Source organism: Rana temporaria, chromosome 2, assembly GCF_905171775.1.
Source record: "Rana temporaria chromosome 2, aRanTem1.1, whole genome shotgun sequence".
Lineage (NCBI taxonomy): Eukaryota > Metazoa > Chordata > Amphibia > Anura > Ranidae > Rana > Rana temporaria.
The window spans coordinates 386,761,342-386,780,468 of NC_053490.1; the positions used below are offsets into that span (position 1 = coordinate 386,761,342).

Genomic DNA, 19,127 nt, shown 5'->3' on the forward strand with positions numbered 1-19,127 from the left:
TCAGTCAGAAAGACTGTTGGTGCAGTCCCTCACTGAGATGGTCCGTTCGGCCTTCAAGTTGCCTCTTTTAGAGCCAGCATCGAGTTCAGTCTCTTCGTTAGGCTCTTTAAAAGCTCCTCAAGCTAACGATTCCTCCCCAGTTCATCCTCTACTGGAAGGTCTTATCTATAAGAATTGGGTACATCCAGATAGATTTTTTTCTTCCGCCTAAAAAAAAAATCGGTTTTATACCGCATGGAGGAAAAGTTCACTAAGAAGTGGGGTGTCCCTACGGTGGATGCAGCTATATCCTGCGTAAACAAGACTTGACCTGTCCGGTGGACAACGTTTAAATGTTCAAAGACCCGGCAGACAAGAGTTTAGAGATGCTGTTGAAATCCTTGTTCGCTACAGCCAGAGGGGTAGCCCAACCTGCATTAGCGGCTATTGGCTATTTGCCAAGCCTTAAAAGACCACTTAAAGGTGGTTTTGGAGGATATCCCGGCTCAACAGGCTCAGGAATTGTCTGACTTTCCCAGGGCATTATGATTTGAGATAGATGCTATCAAGGACTCCATACAACAGTCCTCCCATCTCACACTCTCTTCAGTTCTTATGTGCAGATTACTCTGGTTGAAGAACTGGTCAGCTGAAAACCCTTCTAAGAAGCTACTTGCAGGGTTTCCTTTCCACGGGGAGCGTTTATTTCAGGAAGATCTGGATAGATATATTAAAGCGGGGGTTCACCCTATTAATAAAAAAAAAAACTTTTTTTTTTCCTCTAGCATACAATGAGGCATAGTAGCGCGAGCTACAGTATGCCTGTATTTATTTTTTTAGTCCGGTACTCGCTGTGTAATCCTAGTGAGACGATTCCGACTTCTGGGCGTTCCTATCCAGAGGCAGCATGATTGACGGCCGGCTATGGCGCGTCACGCTTCTCCGGAAATAGCCGAAATAGGACTTGGCGCTTCACGGCGCCTGCGCATAGTCTGTGCGCAGGCGCCGTGAAGAGCCGAGACCTACTCCGGCTATCTTCGGGGAGCGTGACATGCCATAGCCGGCCGTCAATCATGCTCCCTCTGGATAGGAACGCCCATTCCCCGCGGGGAGTCGGAATCGTCTCGCTAGGATTGCACTGTGAGTACCGGACTAAAAAAATAAATACAGGCATACTGTAGCTCGCGCTACTATGCCTAATTTAATGATGGAAAGTTGTCAATAAGGGTGAACCACCGCTTTAAGAAAATTTCCAGTGGCAAAAGCACACTGTTACCAGTGAAGAAAAGGTTTAGGGGTACCCCCTCCTTTAAAAAGTCTTCCTCTCCTATTTCTAGCAATTCCACTGCCAGACAGTTCCGACGGCCTCCCGGACGGTTTAATACGGGTGGAAAACCGCAAGGCCAACCTCAGGCCTTCAAAACAACCTGGAACTGTAAGCCGGCCAAGCCGTCATCTAAGTCAGCATTTTGAAGGTTCACCCCCACTTAGTCGAGTGGGGGAAAGACTTCAGCTGTTTGCGGAAGCTTGGCAAGGGAGGATCCAAGACAATTGGGTCCTCTCTGCGGTCTCCGAGGGCTACAGGCTGGAGTTGCACGAATTTTCTCCACCCCGCTTTTTGGCCTCAAGCGTCCCGAAAGACCCGGGGAAAAGAAACATTGGCCTTGGATCATCTGCTCTTCTCTACCCATCAACCCCCAAGGGGTGATTATAGAACTACCGGGGGAAGAGCGAGGTTTGGGTTTCTATTCAAATCCTTTTACCGTCCCCAAGCCAAACGGAGACGTAAGACCCATTCTGGATCTCAAGGCCCTAAACCAGTTCCTAAATGTCCGATCATTTCGGTTGGAATCAATTCGGTCAGTGATCGCCTCCCTATACCTATATTCCTCGGCCATAAGAAGCTGTTACGCTTTGTGATCAGCGCCGTTTTTAGTTCGTGGCTTTACCCTTTGTGCTAGCCACGTCACCTTGGGTGTTCACAAAGGTGCTGGCCCCCCTGTTGGCCAATCTAAGGTCTCACGGCAGATCTATAGTAGCCTATCTGGAAGATCTGTTGCTGGTAGATCGCTCAATTATTGATCTGAATCAAGCAATACGCAGAACCGTGAGGTACCTGGGGTCCATGGGTTGGATCTCAACCTGGACAAGTCAGCCTTAGTTCCTGTGAAGAGGCTGGAATATTTAGGTCTGCTCATAGACACAGATCAGAGAAAGATATCTTTGCCTCAAATGAAGGTCAATTCTTTAAGGGAACTAGTCCAGTTGGTCAGTTCAAAGCGTCAGCCTTCCATTCGTCTTTGTATGCGACTCCTGGAGAAAATGGTAGCCTCATTCGAGGCCGTCCCATTTGCCCAGTTCCACTCAAGGAGACTACAACGCACCATCTTATCTGCTTGGAACAAGAAGGCTTAAGCCTTAGACTTCTCTATGTTGCTCTCCCCTACAGTTCGGCAGAGCCTTTGCTGGTGGCTGGTTCCCCAGAATTTGCTAAAAGGGAAGTGCTTGGTTCCAATATCTTGGCGGGTTGTGACTACAGATGCTAGGCTGGGGTGCAGTCCTGGAGGAGCTATCTCTGCAGGGGGAGTGGTCGGTCTCCGAGACATCTCTACCCATCAACCTAAAGATTCGGGCAGCTCGTCTAGTCCTATCAGCATGGACAGACAGATTTCGGGGGTTCTCAATCAGGATTCAATCTGACTATGCCACAGCTGTCGCATATATAAATCACCAGGGTGGCACGAGGAGTCGTGCAGCCCAAAAAGAGGTGGATCAGATCCTGATTTGGGCAGAAAAGCATGTCCCGTGCGATTTTCATTCCAGGAATAGACAATTGGCAGGCAGACTTCTTAAGTCGCCAGCAGCTGCTCACAGGAGAGTGGGCTTTTCACCCAGACATCTTCCGGGGGTTTTGTCAGAGGTGGGGAACACCAGATGTGGATCTCTTTGCATCAAGGTTCAATGAAAAGGTGGACAATTTTCTGTCCTGAACAAGAGAATCGCTCGCTTGCGGAATGGATGCGCTGGTGGGACCGGTTCTCCCTAATCTATGCGTTTCCTCTGCTGCAAATGTTGCCCCGCCTCCTTCGCAGGATAAACTCGGAAGGAAAACCAGTGGTTCTGGTCGCTCTAGCTTGGCCCAGAAGGGCTTGGTACGCAGAGTACGCTTAAGATTAAAGTGCACTCCACTAGAGCGGTTGGCACTTCCTGGGCAGTGCATCATCGTGCCTCCATGACTCAGGTCTGCAAGGCCGCGACCTGGTCGTCAGTCCACACTTTCACCAAATTTTACCAATTGTATATAGGAAAGAGTGAGGAGGGCGCCTTTGGGCGCAGTGTGCTGCAGGCTGCAGTTTGATTCCTCACATCTGATGGCGCCCGACAGGCTTGGTGTCTCCCTCCCCTCATTAGCATTGCTTTGGGACGTCCCACATAGTAATTACTATGCTTCTCTGTGTCCCGTGATGTACGATAAAGAAAATAGGATTTTTATAAAGGCTTACCTGTAAAATCCTTTTCTTGGAGTACATCACGGGACACAGAGCTCCCGCCCCTCTTGATGGGGATTTTGGGACACTTATTGTTTTGCTACAAATCTGAGGTAATCCCGGTATGGGAGGGGTTATATAGGGGAGGGAACTTCCTGCCTTAGAGGCGTGCCAGTGTCCATCACCTGAAGGTAGACTCTATAACCCACATAGTAATTACTATGCTTCTCTGTGTCCCGTGATGTACTCCAAGAAAAGGATTTTACAGGTAAGCTGTTATAAAAATTCTATTTTTCTGTAATATGAAATGCCCATAATTTATAAAATATCAGTATAAATATCATCTAGGACAGCATCAACCAAATACATGACTAGGAAATTACAATGCAAGTTACCAAATAAGAGCAAGCATCTTTAAATGCCACTGTAGGCCCCTTTCATACTGGGGCAGGAGGTGCGTCGGCGGTAAAGCACTGCTATCTTTACCGCCAATTTCGCAGGGCTATTCAGCCGCTAGCGGGGGCGGTTTTACCCCCCTGCTAGCGGCCGAGAAAGGGTTAAAAACCACTGCAAAGAGCCTCTGCAGAGGTGCATTACCAACGATATAGCCGCGGTGTCCTATTGATTTTAATTGGCGTGAGCGTTATACACACCGCTCTGTCACTGCTCCAAAGATGTGGCTAGCAGAACTTTTTTTACCGTCCTGCTAGCGCACCGCTCCAGTGTGAAAGCCCTCGGTGCTTTCACACTGGAGACACAGCAGCGGCTGTTTAGGGTCGGTTCGCAGGAGCTATTTATAGCACCTGCAAACCACTCTAGTGTGAAAGGGGTCTTATTGGGTTATTGTTTGTGCTAACACAAACCAAGTGGTGTCAGTATATTTTACATTTCTGCAGTGTCCAGAAATCCTTTTTGTTTAGATTTGCTTTCTTATAATAAGTTTCTTTGAATTTTTTATTATTATTATTTTCTTTTATTTTTTTCTACCGTTCCTGGGTCTACTTGTTAATAAAAAAAATTTATTCAACTTTTTTTCATATTTTTTTTATACCCAGAAGCATATCAAAGGATTTTTGTGTCTCTCCTTCTACTTAGTGGTTATTCCAAAAAGCCCGGCTCCAGCTGCAGGTTTGGCCTCCGGTATTTTGAGAGGTCCCAGAAGCTTAGTTTCAGGGGTGCCTGGTCGAAAGCGTCGAAAGCCAGGACGGAAGAAGGGGCAAGTGCCAAAGGTTCTCGCCAATCAGTTGACAGGGCAACCACCCAACCTTAACGATCCTTTCCGTTTCCCTAAGAAGAGGGGTCCCAAACCAGGAAGCAAGGTATATATTTTTCGGTATTCTTAAAGTGTATAGTACTAACCTATGAAAAGCCCAGGGATTGAAGATTTATATGAAGAACATATTTCCACTAATGACAGATCTGTGAATTGAGTTGAGGTGACTTTAATGAATCTACACTTACCTCTGTGCTTTTAGTTCACAATTCAATTCAAATTTCCTGCGTCTTTGTAGCTCACACATCCCCAAAACATCAGTGATCCGCCTCCATGTTTTTCACAGTAGGAATTGTGTACCTTTCATCATAGGCCTTGTTGACTCTTCTCCAAATTAAGCAATTATGGTTGTGGCCAAAAACCTAGATTTTGGTCTCATCACTCCAAATGACTTTGTGCCAGAAGGTTTGAGGCTTGTATCTGTCCTGTTTGGCTGTTTGGCATATTATAAGCATAGTAATTGCTTTCTTCTGGCGACTCGACCATGCAGCCCATCTTTCTTCAGGTGCCTCCTTATTGTGCATCTTGAAACAGCCGCACAACATGTTTTCAGAAAGTCCTGTATTTCACCTGAAGTTATTTGTGAGTTTTTCTTTGTATCCCAAACAATTTTCCTGGCAGTTGTGGCTGAAACCTTAGTTGGTCTACCTGACCGTGGTTTGGTTTTAACAGAACCCCTCATTTTCCACTTCTTGATTAGCGTTTGAACACTACTGATTGGCATTCTTAATTCCTTGAATATCTTTTTATATTCCTTTCCTGTTTTATACAGCTCAACTACCTTTTCCAGATCCTTTGACAATTCTTTTGCTTTCTCCATGACTCAGAATCCAGAAACGTCAGTGCAGCACTGGATGAAAGATGCAAGGGTCTGTCAGGAGTCCAGAAACTCATTGACCTTTTTTTATACACACACACTAATTACAAGCAAATAGATCACAGGTGAAGATGGCTACCTTTAATAGCCATTCAAACCCCTTTGTGTCAACTTGTGTGCATGTTATCAGGCCAAAATCAGGGTATGTAAACTTTTGATCAGGGTCATTTCGGTAGTTTCTGTTGTCAAAAGAGTAAACACAGTTGATTAATAAGAAAAGCCTTCAGCCGAACACTAAACATGAGTGAAAGAAATGTTTTTGTGTTATTCATATTCCCTGAAAAATGGCCAAGAAATCATAAATTCTGCCAGGGTATGTAAACTTATGCACACAACTGTATATCTGAGAAACAATCCCATTTCCAACAATTCACCCAATTAGCTGTATGAGTCTTAAAGCCCATTTACACTTGCACACTGTAACAATGCACACAAAAACACATGGGCTATTTTATAAAACTTCAATGAAAAGTATTTATAAAAAACAAAATGCTAAAAACAAACGGGAAGCACAATCTATAGTATAGTTAAACCTTTATTACAAAAATATATATAAACCATTGCGCTCACATGTCATGTGGAAAAGTACAGCATTGGGTTCCCAGCTCTGTGGTGTGTAGTGCCAGTGGGAAATCCTCCATCTGTGAGTGCTGTATGTGTACCAAGCTGTGCTGGCTATAAGCAGTGCGTCTTACTGATCCTCTATTACAAGCTGCTAACAAAAGCACACAGTAGTATCGTTTTCAGCTTGGAGATTTCCTCTATCACTATGACTGGCTGCTGCTGATACTTACGATACTACTACTGATAGCAGCACATCTGCTGTAAATGCGGTGCTATTCATTGTGAATGGCACCTCAACAGATTGTACAGCAGAGCCCAATGCACTGCAGTGCACCCAAGCACATATACAATGCGTTTTGATGGACTGCATTGTAAAAAAAAAAAAAGGGGGTCCTGCATTTTTTTTTTTCATTTGTTTTACTGAGTTGCAGGCTATTCATGAGATGAGTGGGCTTCCTTAACACAAAGCATGTTAGGGCATACCATAGCTCTCATTAGCGCACCACAGCGGATCAATCTAATGTGAATTGGCCCTTAATCTTTCAAGCAGAAAAACTTGGATATTGTATTTGAAATGATCGGATAACAATAGTAAAATAGTTCTCACTGATAATTTAACATATACATATTGTTTCTTAGAGGAAGCCTCGTGTTTTGCTGAACCAGGTTCCTACTTCTCCGACAAATAGTACACCGGAACCAGACACCAGCACTGTACCACAGGATGCTGCCACCATTCCATGTGCTGCCATGCAAGCACCTACAGGTAAATAGAGAATTGTTCATCTATGCTGAAGATGAAAGGTATTTCATGTACTTCTAACATTTAAAGTGTTAAAAAAAAATCTGTATCTTCAGGGCAAAATAACAAGTGTTGCCGATAGCCCATTTTCTTCTGCTGGTATTTACTTTTCCCACTGACGCTGCAGATGTAAAGCAGTGGTGCCATATGTTTATAGTGCTGCTTCCTGCCATCAACCCAAAAAGCAAGTTTCTAGTAGTTATCAGCCAGAAATGTAGCACTGACCTGCAACATCCATTCTGAGTCTTACTAAAGCCAGTGCAGTGAGATGGATTGGTATAGAGTTAATCGTGCCCCTTTATCACCTTAAGCAATCCTATAATAAGGAAGTATGGAAGCTGCCATCGATGACCTTCTCTTGTCTAGCTACAAGGTATTAGTTCCCTTGCTGCCATGCTTACCCCCCGATATATTCTAAGTCACTGACATAGAATATATGTGCAGATTGGGCACTCTTCCTTCAGGTTTCATGACTTACATGCAGTGCCTCAGAATTTGCTGATGCCTGAAAAAGGCATACAACTAGCTTTTTTAGAGGGAAGTCAAGCAGTAGCAGCCTCCATCTTCTTGTCACCGTGGATGCACTTTAAAGCTAAACAGTACAGTTAGAAACTGTTGTCACCCTGGAACAGGAACTGTGTTACAGACAGGATCACCAGGTGAAAATAAAGGGGGGGGGGGGAGGCTACAGAAATAAAACTACTGCAGCCACCTTGTCTAAAGACTGGTAAGCTGCAGTATATATTTAATTGTTGAGTTTAGACTATCTTTAAAACAAAACTCAAATAACTGAGAGAGGGAGGGGCAGTGCTATGATCCAGTCAGGGATCCTGCTAGTCCTTCACAGTCCAATTACAGACTGGGTCAATGAGGTGATTTAGCAGTGTTACGTAACCACTTAAGGACCCCTTCACGCCGATATACGTCGGCAGAATGACACAGCTGGGCACAATCCCGTACCTTTCTCTTTAAGCTCAGCCGTGGGGTAGCAAACGTGCCGCCGGCGGTGTCCCGCGATCGGTCACCGGAGCTGAAGAATGGGGAGAGGTGTGTGTAAACACACCTTCCCTGTGGCAGTGTCATTGATCGTCTGTTCCCTGATATAGGGAAAGACGATCAATGATGTCACACGTCCAGCCCTGCCCCCTACAGTTAGAAACACACATAAGGGCAAACTTAACCCCTACAGTGCCCCCTAGTGGTTAACTCCTAAACTGCAATTGTCATTTTCACAGTAAACTGCATTTTTATAGCACTTTTTGCTGTGAAAATGACAATGGTCCCAAAAAATTTTCAAAAGTGTCCGATGTGTCTGCCATAATGTCGCAGTCATGAAAAAAATCGCCTGATCGCCGCCATTAGTAGTAAAAAAAAAAAATATTAATAAAAATGCATGAAAACTATCCCCTATTTTGTAAATGCTATAAATTTTGCGCAAACCGATCGATAAACGCTTATTGCGATTTTTTTTTTTTTAAAACAAAAATATGTAGAAGAATACGTATCGGCTTAAACTGAGGGGAATTTTTTTTTTTTTTAAATATTTTTAGGGGATATTTATTATAGCAAAAAGTAAAAAATATTGTTTTTTTTTTCAAAATTGTCGCTCTATTTTTGTTTATAGCGCATAAAATAAAAAACGCAGATGATCAAATACCACCAAAAGAAAGCTCTATTTGTGGGAAAAAAAGGAGGCCAATTTGGTTTGGGAGCCACGTCGCACGACCGCGCAATTGTCAGTTAAAGCGACGCAGTGCCGAATCGCAAAAAGGGGCAAGGTCCTTAACCTGCATAATGGTCCGGGTCTTAAGTGGTTAAAGTACATATAAAGGTGCCTGCACTCCACAAAAAAAATGTTATATAAATTAAAAAATATATATTGACAAGAAACACTTAAAAGGTGTATATATGGTGCCACAAACGTGAATCATAAAGCGCTATAGTGCATAAAACAGTGACGTCCTGATCAATTGAGGGTCAGTCCAACAAAAATGGTATACAGTCCTTATTGAATATATATTGGTGACTCTATATAAAAGTAAAAACAACATTGTGCGGTGTCCCCACCCTCGGGTAATAGCCGCTCACCTCAGAGCATGTGACCTCACACCTAAGTTTGGTCAGTCACGCTTGTGAATCACCTTATGGATTCTAGATCTGTATGGTTTAAAGCTGCTCACTGGTGCTGTCTCCTCGCAAGCAAACAGTAAAAAGAGGCTCCATAGCGTGATATAGTTTTTACAGTTTATTATATAAACAGAAAAGCCCCAATACAGGGTACTCATGTGGGTTAGTTGCGTTTAGTGCACCACTCTATTATTTGCCTTAAGCCGCTTGGTTTTGGTTGAGGTCGTATGTCCATTCTCTGTGAGGCAGTCCAGCTGCCTCCTACAGCGTCCTGTGGAAGAGACAGCACCAGTGAGCAGCTTTGAACCATACAGCTGATTTAGAATCCATAAGGTGAGCAGCTATTACTTGAGTGTGGACACCGCAACACATTTTTACGTTTCTATGGAGTCACCATTATATATTCAATAAGGACTGTATACCATTTTTGATGGAAGGACCCTCATTTGATCAGGAGATCACTGTTTTATGCAGTATAGCACTTTATGATTTATGTTTGTGGCACCATATATACATCTTTTAAGTGTTTCTTGTCAATATAAAAAAAAAAAATGTATGTATATATTTTTTAATTTTATTTAACAATTTTTTGTGGAGTGTGGCACTTATCACGGATTATTTATTCACAGAAACTAAGGAATATATATATACAGTACAGACCAAAAGTTTGGACACACCTTCTTATTCAAAGAGTTTTCTTTATTTTCATGACTATGAAAATTGTAGATTCACACTGAAGGCATCAAAACTATGAAGTAACACATGTGGAATTATACATAACAAAAAAGTGTGAAACAACTGAAAATATATTTCATATTCTAGGTTCTTCAAAGTAGCCACCTTTTGCTTTGATTACTGCTTTGCACACTCTTGGCATTCTCTTGATGAGCTTCAAGAGGTAGTCACCTGGCGCAGCACCCCATCACTCTCCTTCTTGGTCAAATAGCCCTTACACAGCCTGGAGGTGTGTTTGGGGTCATTGTCCTGTTGAAAAATAAATGATGGTCCAACTAAACGCAAACCGGATGGAATAGCATGCCGCTGCAAGATGCTGTGGTAGCCATGCTGGTTCAGTATGCCTTCAATTTTGATTAAATCCCCAACAGTGTCACCAGCAAAGCACCCTCACACATCACACCTCCTCCTCCATGCTTCACGGTGGGAACCAGGCATGTAGAGTCCATCCGTTCACCTTTTCTGCGTCGCACAAAGACACGGGGGTTGGAACCAAAGATCTCAAGTTTGGACTCCTCAGACCAAAGCACAGATTTCCACTGGTCTAAGGTCCATTCCTTGTGTTCTTTAGCCCAAACAAGTCTCTTCTGCTTGTTGCCTTTCTTTAGCAGTGGTTTCCTAGCAGATATTCTACCATGAAGGCCTGATTCACACAGTCTCCTCTTACCAGTTCTAGAGATGTGTCTGCTGCAAAAGGTGGCTACTTTGAAGAACCTAGAATATGAAAAATAATTTCAGTTGTTTCACACTTTTTTGTTATGTATAATTCCACATGTGTTAATTCATAGTTTTGATGCCTTCAGTGTGAATCTACAATTTTCATAGTCATGAAAATAAAGAAAACTCTTTGAATGAGAAGGTGTGTCCAAACTTTTGGTCTGTGTATATGTATATATATGTGTGTATGTGTATATATATATATATATATATATCTCAGGTAGTTTAATTATTGTCACAGTTTATATTTGGATGTTTTTTATTGCAATGTTGGCACTTTAAATTAATTGTTGGGAAGATTTTGAGTGAGATAGCACAGGCACAGTAATTTTAATTCATAAAGGTTACGTTTGGCAATCCAATACTGTTTATTTTAAACGCACTGGAAAAAATGTGTTTTATGTAGTGAGTGCTGCCTGTCTGCTAGCCATCTCTTTCCATACCTTCCTGAATTCCCTGCATGCTTTGCAGCTCCTGCCCTGCTGTTTAGTTTCAACTACCAAGGACTGCATATCCCAAGGTACTCCTCCTCTCATTACCTCTGTAGTACAAAAGGCAGGCTCAGTGAATTCTGTGTCACAGCACACATTCACACTCACAGGGCATGGTGAATATGTATCACAGAATTTAAGGAAGTAAATGTGTGGGGATAATAGGAGTAGGCTAGAATTAATTGAAATACAATGTGAAAATGAATATATGATTTTAAATCATGACCATGACTTGCGTTTTCTTGTCTTTAGTTTGCATTTACCTAAACAAAAATGGAGATTCTGGCCCTCACCTTGACCGAAAGAAAGTTCAGCACCTTCCAGACCACTTTGGACCTGCTCGGGCATCTGTTGTTCTCCAGCAAGCTGTACAGGCCTGCATAGACTGCGCATACCACCAGAAAACAGTCTTTGGCTTTCTCAAGCAGGGTCATGGTGGGGAGATTATATCTGGTGAGAGCTGTTTGTTGTTTCCACAGAATACTCAAGTAATGTAAAATCATTGCAAATGGCTTGATCCCAAAATAAATGCCTTCATAAATTCCAAGTCAAAAGAAGTAAAGGTTTTCTGTAGTAAAATAACTGTAATGAATATTTATAGATTGAGTAGAATATTTACAAAAGGATATCTTATTATGATAAAATAAAGAATATGGTGGAAATAGTCCATGCATCTTAAGAAGGTTAACATTTAAAGTGAATGCATGGGCTTCTTGTAAAAGAGCCCATGCAACAGTATAAATCTGTTGCCTTCATTAGCCAGCAAGGTCCTTCTCAGTTTTAGTTTTACTTTGTTACTATTGTAGATCTATTTGTCCACCAATGGTGAGAAGTATTGCCTCTTATTAAATGTAATGAACCCATGCGGGTACTTGTATTTTTAGTGCTGAATTAGTATTTTTTTCTAGCGGTATTTGAGAGGGAACAACATACACTGAACCTTCCAGCGGTAAACAGTATTGGTTATGTACTTCGTTTTCTGGAGAAACTTTGTCGGAATCTTCATAGTGACAACCTGTTTGGTAACCAGCCCTTTACCCAGAATCCTACACAGCAATCAGGGTCATATGAGAATGAGCGATATCTGCCAGGTAAGCTTACAGTGGTCTTATCTTATGGGACATGATCTTTATGCCTTACTACACTTACAGTGACGCCCAGTTTCCTTTTCCCCTTTCTGCAGAAAGGTGTAACTCCGAAGGCAGTATTCATGGACCAGGAAGAGGCGCAAAGAGATATTCTCATGAAACCCCTCCATACAATGCCCCACTGTGTCCCAAAATACCAAAGAATGACTGCCATGCATCAGAAGGTAAGTCTGTGAAATGTCTTTTTATTCTATTTTTTTTTTTAGAGAATTTTGTTTAGCAGAAGCATTCAATTATTTTCATCAAGGAGACTGTTTGTGACTCTTTTATGGAACTTTATATGATTAAACCTTTTATCATTGAAACCATAAAATTTCGTAGGGGATGTACCATCGTCCTATTATTTTAATATAGATAGAGGGGTCTCAGGGATTCCCCACAAACCCCAAAACTCCAGGGAAAAATATGGGCGGGGAGGACTATACCGGTACTGTTGTGTATAGGTTCAAAAACCTTAGTGATTCACATTAGATAAGTTTAAGAAAAATGTATTTACATATAGACATCATGGACAAAAATAAAAACGACATCACATTAAAACACATTACAAAAATACAAACTTGACCACAATCTGGTCACCGGTTGTGCAATCCCATTTCTTAACAAGAGGGGTGGGGTATCGGTGAAGAAATTGGAATCATGAGACCAACAGTCTCTAGTCTCGACTAGTTTCGCTTTCGCTTCGTCAGGAGACGGTCTAGTGGCACAGCGTCCCTTAGCCCCAGAGAGGGGGTCCCAGGCAAACAGTGGATAGGTATCTCACACGTGGACCAAGACCAAGTCTTTGAGGCAGACCTGTGTGCCCTAACGGGCATAAAATACTAAGAAAAGGTTTGGGTCCCAGGACATGGGAATCCCATATAAAGATTGTACAGATGCTCACAATAATGGCCTGGTTAGAACAACCAGCCACAGATACAATAGGCTGGTAATGTGTCAGTTACCAGTCCATAGGGATAACCAAATAGGAGCTTGTTATGTATATGATGATATACATATGTCCTGGGACCTGAGCCAGGTCCCAGGATAAGCCTGCAGCCCCATTTCCGGGATGGGCACCTTTTAATGTAAGAGGCCGTTTGGCTAATGTTTTTAATTTAGTGTTTTTAATAAACGGTTTGCACTATGGAAGCTCTTTATCTCTGTTTCATGTCCTATCCTTAAAATCGGAGGCAAGAGGTCACTGCATATACTCCTGCCAAATGCTATGTGTGCAGGCACCATCCTGCTAAAGCGTTTGTGACCATCTTTTTAATTAAAGAGGTCCACAAAGTCTGGTAAGCACAATCTACTACTTGTGCACTTTGGGTGTCGTTATCTACAGTGTATGGTGAAGGAATAAGATTACACATTTGGAGAAATCATCCGTTGCAAGAGTTTGTTGTTGGTGGTTTTTCACATTTGGATTTGAAGCACTTTTTGTTTTTTTATCTGACACAATTTGGGACGAATTTTAATTAATGCATGGCAATTGTTTTCCAATTGACATTATTTGATTACAACCTTATTATTATTTGTATCACAGTATTTCAATATTTGTTTGCACTAAGCTATTTGAATGTAATTGGCAATCTACAATCTACAATCTCACATTTAGATATATGTCTATAGCGCCCCCTACCATTGCACTATGCACATGCTGTGTGTGAGGAATATCTTATTACATTGACAACTTTGTGTAAAAAAAGATTTAATTTTCATTCCGCCCCCCCGAGCCCCCGTATTACTTACCCGACCCTTCGAAAGTCCCGCGTTTGCCCCCGTCATCCTCCGCGGGTCGAAGCCCAGCCGTTGATTGGCTGCAGTGGATGGATTGAAAGCAGCGCAGCCATAGGCTGGCGCTGTTGTCAATCACATCCAATGACATGGCGCACTGGGGGGCGGGGCAGAGTGATACAGCAGCGGCTATGGCTATGGCACCCACAACAGCTACACACCATGCAAGCTCACTCGCATGTCTGTGTGTAGTTGTTGTGGGGAGGAGCCGCGACAGCCACCGCGGGACCCCAGAAGACCAGGATCGGGGGGCCACTGTGTGCAAAACGAACTGCACAGTGGAGGTAAGTATAATATGTTTGTTTATTAAAAATAAAAAAATTCCTTTAAAACTGCTTTAAGGTAAAAAATTAAGTCTTCAAAAGACTCGCTATGCCTCTTATGAAATCATTTATGTGCCCCTCAGTGGGTTTCAAGAAAAAGAGTTTAAAGGCAGTACACAAATCTTATTTTATAGCATATCATTCTATTGTATTACTTTACTTCCTCTTTCACCACAGGAGAAACATTCCTACAGGATGCTGGCCTTCCGGGATCTGTGGAACAGCGTTTGGGTCCAGGAGACTCTCCCAATAGTCCAAACACATGTAGAATCTCCAGGGAATACCGATCTCCAGCATACAGAAGCCACCACCAACCTAGCAGTCTCTCACAGGGAAGTGTGCGTAGGCTTAGTTCAGGTGGTGAGTACTATAAACTAAACTGTAAAACCTTTTTAGTATTTTTGTGTCCTATGGTTACTCTATTTATGCACTTTAAGTGAAAATGAATAGCTAAAATGCTTATTTGCAATTATCAGTATCAAATTGTTAATTGTTTTTACACAGTAGCTTTCATAGCATTAAGGCCCGGTTCACACTGGTACAACATGACAGTCGTACTACTTTGGATCCGACTTTGCCCGGCGACTTGAAGTCTGACATGCGTCCGACTTCAGTGAACAGGGATCCGACTTCAATCCACGACAATACCAGGCACTGTGTCTGGTATTAATCTTTAGGAAGAAATCCACGCCAAAAAAAAAACGGCATGGGTTCCCCAGGCCCCTTTGGTCTGGTATGGATTTTAAGGGGAACCCCTACACCGAAAAAACAGTATGGGCCCCCCCCCCCCAAAGTCCATACCAGACCCTTATGTGAGCATGTAGCCCGGCCGGTCAGGAAAGGGGGTGAGGGCGAGCGGCACTGATGTTACACACTGGGGTGGTAAAGTGTATGAGCTGTCATTCCTACCCATATGATATACATATGCTGGAATATGGGTAAAGGCAGTTCCTAAAGCTCTAGATTCTGGGTGTCTTACAAACTGTTGAGCTCATGATGTATCATTAGAGAGTTAAAGCGACATTGTCACAGGGGTAAAAAATTGAAATAAAAGGTCTTTACTTACCTGTCCTGGTGCTTGCTCTCCTGATCTTTGCTATATTAAAAGGATACTGCTGATTAAAGCATCTTCAATTTCTGACACTTTGGAGATTGACTAATGCCTGGTCCCCATCTGTGCCTTTGTTTCCCCCCCCCCCACTTACTTCACTACAGGCACAATAGTGACCTAGGGGCTGGCAGATCAAATCACATCAGGGGATAGGTAAGTATTATATGTGGGACAACGCATCCAAGATTCCCAGAAATGTGTTGCATGATAAAGATTCTGCAGCCTCTGTAGCTTTTCTAGAGAGTGAAGATCAGCGGCAAATGAGTCACTTTAAAGCAGGCCTTTGGTGCCGACCAGTCGTTTTTAATCGCTGTAAACATGCTCTATTTGGGTATTTTCACAAATTAAGCAATACAGCATTTTAGTCATATGGATAAAATATACAGTATGTTTACAGTAATACATCTTAACCAACCTTTGGTTTAGCTACAATCCAATGCATTGAGAGCTACATCCTTTTACCTTTGTGTGCCTACCCCATGCAAAGGCAGAATGCTGATTTAGACCATCTTTTTATTGTTTCCTCTAGAGTCAGAGAGGTACACAAGCAGCCGACAAGGGCCTCGAGACCCTTCCCAGTGGAACATGGAAGATGTAATGCAGTTTATCAGAGAAGCTGATCCACAGCTGGGATCCCATGCTGAGCTCTTCCGTAAACATGTAAGTCATATTTGTTGTAATCAGGTTTTGGAGTCGGCTTCATTTTAGCAGTTTAGAATATAAAGAAAAACATGACTTGTGTCTGGACCAGCTAGCAGTGGCTATAAGCCCTGCTTTTTAAAGGTTGAGCCACAAAGTAATTATACCAGTTTTACTTTCAGTGGGCAGTGATTTAAATTATAGGTATTCGTTATAGGGATTGACATTCAGGGTGATGCCATTAAATTAACTCTAGTCTAAGCAAAAACCTTTCCAATAGTTTCTAATAAAATGCTTGGATCTCTACATTTAGCTTTTGCTTTGGTGTCTGAAGCTGTGAAGGCTGTTAATATGCAAATGAGCTGATCTTGTAAAGCAGATACCCAGAAGTATTTGTGCATGCATTGCTTAACCACTTAAGGACCAGTACATCATAGTTTATATGTAGGTGATTATAAAAAAAAAAAGATCACAGCTTGGTGTCATCTGTTTTTCAACCGCTGATTGGCTTTCAGGTACATGTGATCTGGGTGGCTGTAGAGCCGCCCGATTGCTTATACGGGCCTGAGAAGGTGCCGAGCCTGCCACCACATTGCCTTGTATCCTGGGCTCCACCACCAATCCTGCAGACCCGGGACCAGCATGGCAGGTGTTGACTGTGTAATTTGGAAGTAGAGAGTAAAAAGGAAAGGATTGCGGCTACTCCTGACCAGCCCAGGTGAATAAATGATGATAAACAGCGGCCGCAGCCTTCATGTCACCACCAAACCATACACTTTGGGGCTTAAAGTGGTTGTAAAGTCAGAATGCATTAAGATAAAAACTTCTGTGTGTAGCAGCCCCTCTAATACTTACCTGAGCTCCATCTCTATCCAGCGTTGTGCACAAGTGGAGAAAAAAAAACGAGTGCCTCGGCTGTCTGGAACTCTACCTCCTGATTGGCTGAGACACGGCAGCCGCACCATTGACTCTCGCTGCTGTCCATCAATGTCATTTAGCCAATTAGGAGAAAGAGGGGGCATGGCTGAACCAAGGCTCTCTGAATGGACATACAGAGTTGTGGCTCAGCTCGGGTGCCATCAAGCTGCTTGCTGTGGGGAAACTCAACAGGAGGGAGGAGCCAGGAACCCGAGAAGAGGAGGATCTGGGCTGCTCTGTGTAAGTGTATAACATGTTGATTATTTTTAAGAAAAAAAACAAAGACTTTAGTATCACTTTAATCATAGGGTGAGAGCATAAAGCAGGATGAAAACTTTTGTGCATCATTAGCCGCAGGGAGAGGATTGTGAAAAGCAGGTGCCAACTAGCTAGGAGCAATCAAATTGAAGCTACAGTGGGGAAAAATTGGTGTATAAATATTTTCTGACATCTGGATACAATGTGATATGGTTCTAGACGAATAACAGCACACAACACGAGAGTTTATGGAGGAATTAATCTCCGACTTTGTTTAATTTTTGTTTTATGATTTAGGGATTTTTTTGTTTCCCCTTTAGAGTGCCGTTGTACGTGTTGTACGTCATCGCGCTTTGCTAGATCATTTTTCTAAAACGATGGTGTGTGGGCAATGTCGTTTTTAATGATGAAGTTGGAAAAACATCGTTTTTTGGACATGCTGAAAAATAGGATTTTTATAACAGCTTACCTGTAAAATCCTTTTCTTGGAGTACATCACGGGACACAGAGTCTTAATCATTACTATCTGGGTTATATTCCACCATCAGGTGCTGGACACTGGTGTAATCAATTAGAACAGGAAGTTCCCTCCCTATATAACCCCTCCCATACTGGGAGCACCTCAGTTTTTGTCCCAAGCAATAAGTGTCCCAATATCCCCAAACAAGAGGGGTGGGGACTCTGTGTCCCGTGATGTACTCCAAGAAAAGGATTTTACAGGTAAGCTGTTATAAAAATCCTATTTTCTTTATCGTACATCACGGGACACAGAGTCTTAATCATTACTATCTGGGATGTCCTAAAGCAATGCTTACTGAGGGGAGGGAGACACCAACAATGCAGACTGCCATCAGACACGAGGAATTCTAATGCTGCCTGCCGCATATTGTGCCAACAAAAAAAGGCTGCATCCTCCTGCCGTCTTATGTCCACTTGATAGGATTTAGTGAACGTAAGCACAAACGACCAAGTTGCAGGTCTGGCAAATCTGAGTCATAAAGGCTTGGTAATGCACCCCGCATAAAGTGCTTACTATCCTGGTAGGGTGTACCCCAAAAAGAAACAGGGGGAAGCCCTCTGTATAAACCACAAGCCTGAATAATAACCTGATGAATCAATATTTGACAATAGTTGATTTAGACGCTGCCTGCCCCTTGCTGGGGCCTCCTGGTAGCGCACCAACATCAGTCTTCCATATCCGAGCAGCCACTTCAGATAGGTCTTGACCTCTCTTACTATAACGAGAGAGCGCATAGCCATTTTAATAGCCGATCTGAACACTGCCCGCCCCATCTAGGGGCTTTCTGGCAACAAAACGTTAGGTTTCTATATCTGAAGCCTTCAGATAGATCTTTAACTGCTCTTATCTTTAAGAGAAAGCAATAACCTCTCCTTCCGCGGATCAAGGTCCTGAACAAAAGGAAAAGGAAGGCAAGAATATCTTAATTCAAATGAACACTGGATCCTTCTAGCCAATAAGGTTGGGTGAGTATTTAACATCATCCTTCTTGTACAAATAATTAAGTATGGCTCTATACAAAGAAAGTTGCCAATACTCTCTTGCGGAGGCAGCCGCAACCAAGAACACCAATTCCCTCTTTAGAAGGATAAAGGGAAATATTTATGGTGCATCAGCCCAAGGTGCTGACTCTGTAAGCCAGCATACTGGATCCAATCCTCCGAGCACAAGGGCGCCTTAACTGGCGGACTTATACCCGTCACCCCTTGTATAACGGCCCAGATCAAGAGTGTGCCGAGATCGGACCCTTGATGGAACTTAAGGCCAGCTCCATCTCTTTGGTTTCACACCAGGAATATGGGCCTTCCATATCCTAGGATATCTGGTCCTGGAGGCCAGCTGTCCTGTATGAATCAAGGTAACTGCCGCTGATTCTGTATGC

The 19,127-nt window shown here is 42.8% G+C and overlaps 1 protein-coding gene across 3 annotated transcripts in view; it reads left to right on the top strand.

Annotated features, from left to right (window-relative positions):
• Nucleotides 1-19,127, top strand: part of SCMH1 (Scm polycomb group protein homolog 1) — a 70,554-nt gene that overhangs the window by 45,485 nt on the left and 5,942 nt on the right. For all 3 annotated transcript variants that reach the window (XM_040337938.1, XM_040337939.1, XM_040337940.1), the window contains 7 exons: nucleotides 4,563-4,786; nucleotides 6,821-6,947; nucleotides 11,306-11,506; nucleotides 11,962-12,144; nucleotides 12,237-12,365; nucleotides 14,478-14,660; nucleotides 15,941-16,071. In XM_040337938.1, coding sequence (XP_040193872.1) covers nucleotides 4,563-4,786; nucleotides 6,821-6,947; nucleotides 11,306-11,506; nucleotides 11,962-12,144; nucleotides 12,237-12,365; nucleotides 14,478-14,660; nucleotides 15,941-16,071 — 1,178 coding nt within the window. The remainder of the gene's footprint in view (nucleotides 1-4,562; nucleotides 4,787-6,820; nucleotides 6,948-11,305; nucleotides 11,507-11,961; nucleotides 12,145-12,236; nucleotides 12,366-14,477; nucleotides 14,661-15,940; nucleotides 16,072-19,127) is intronic.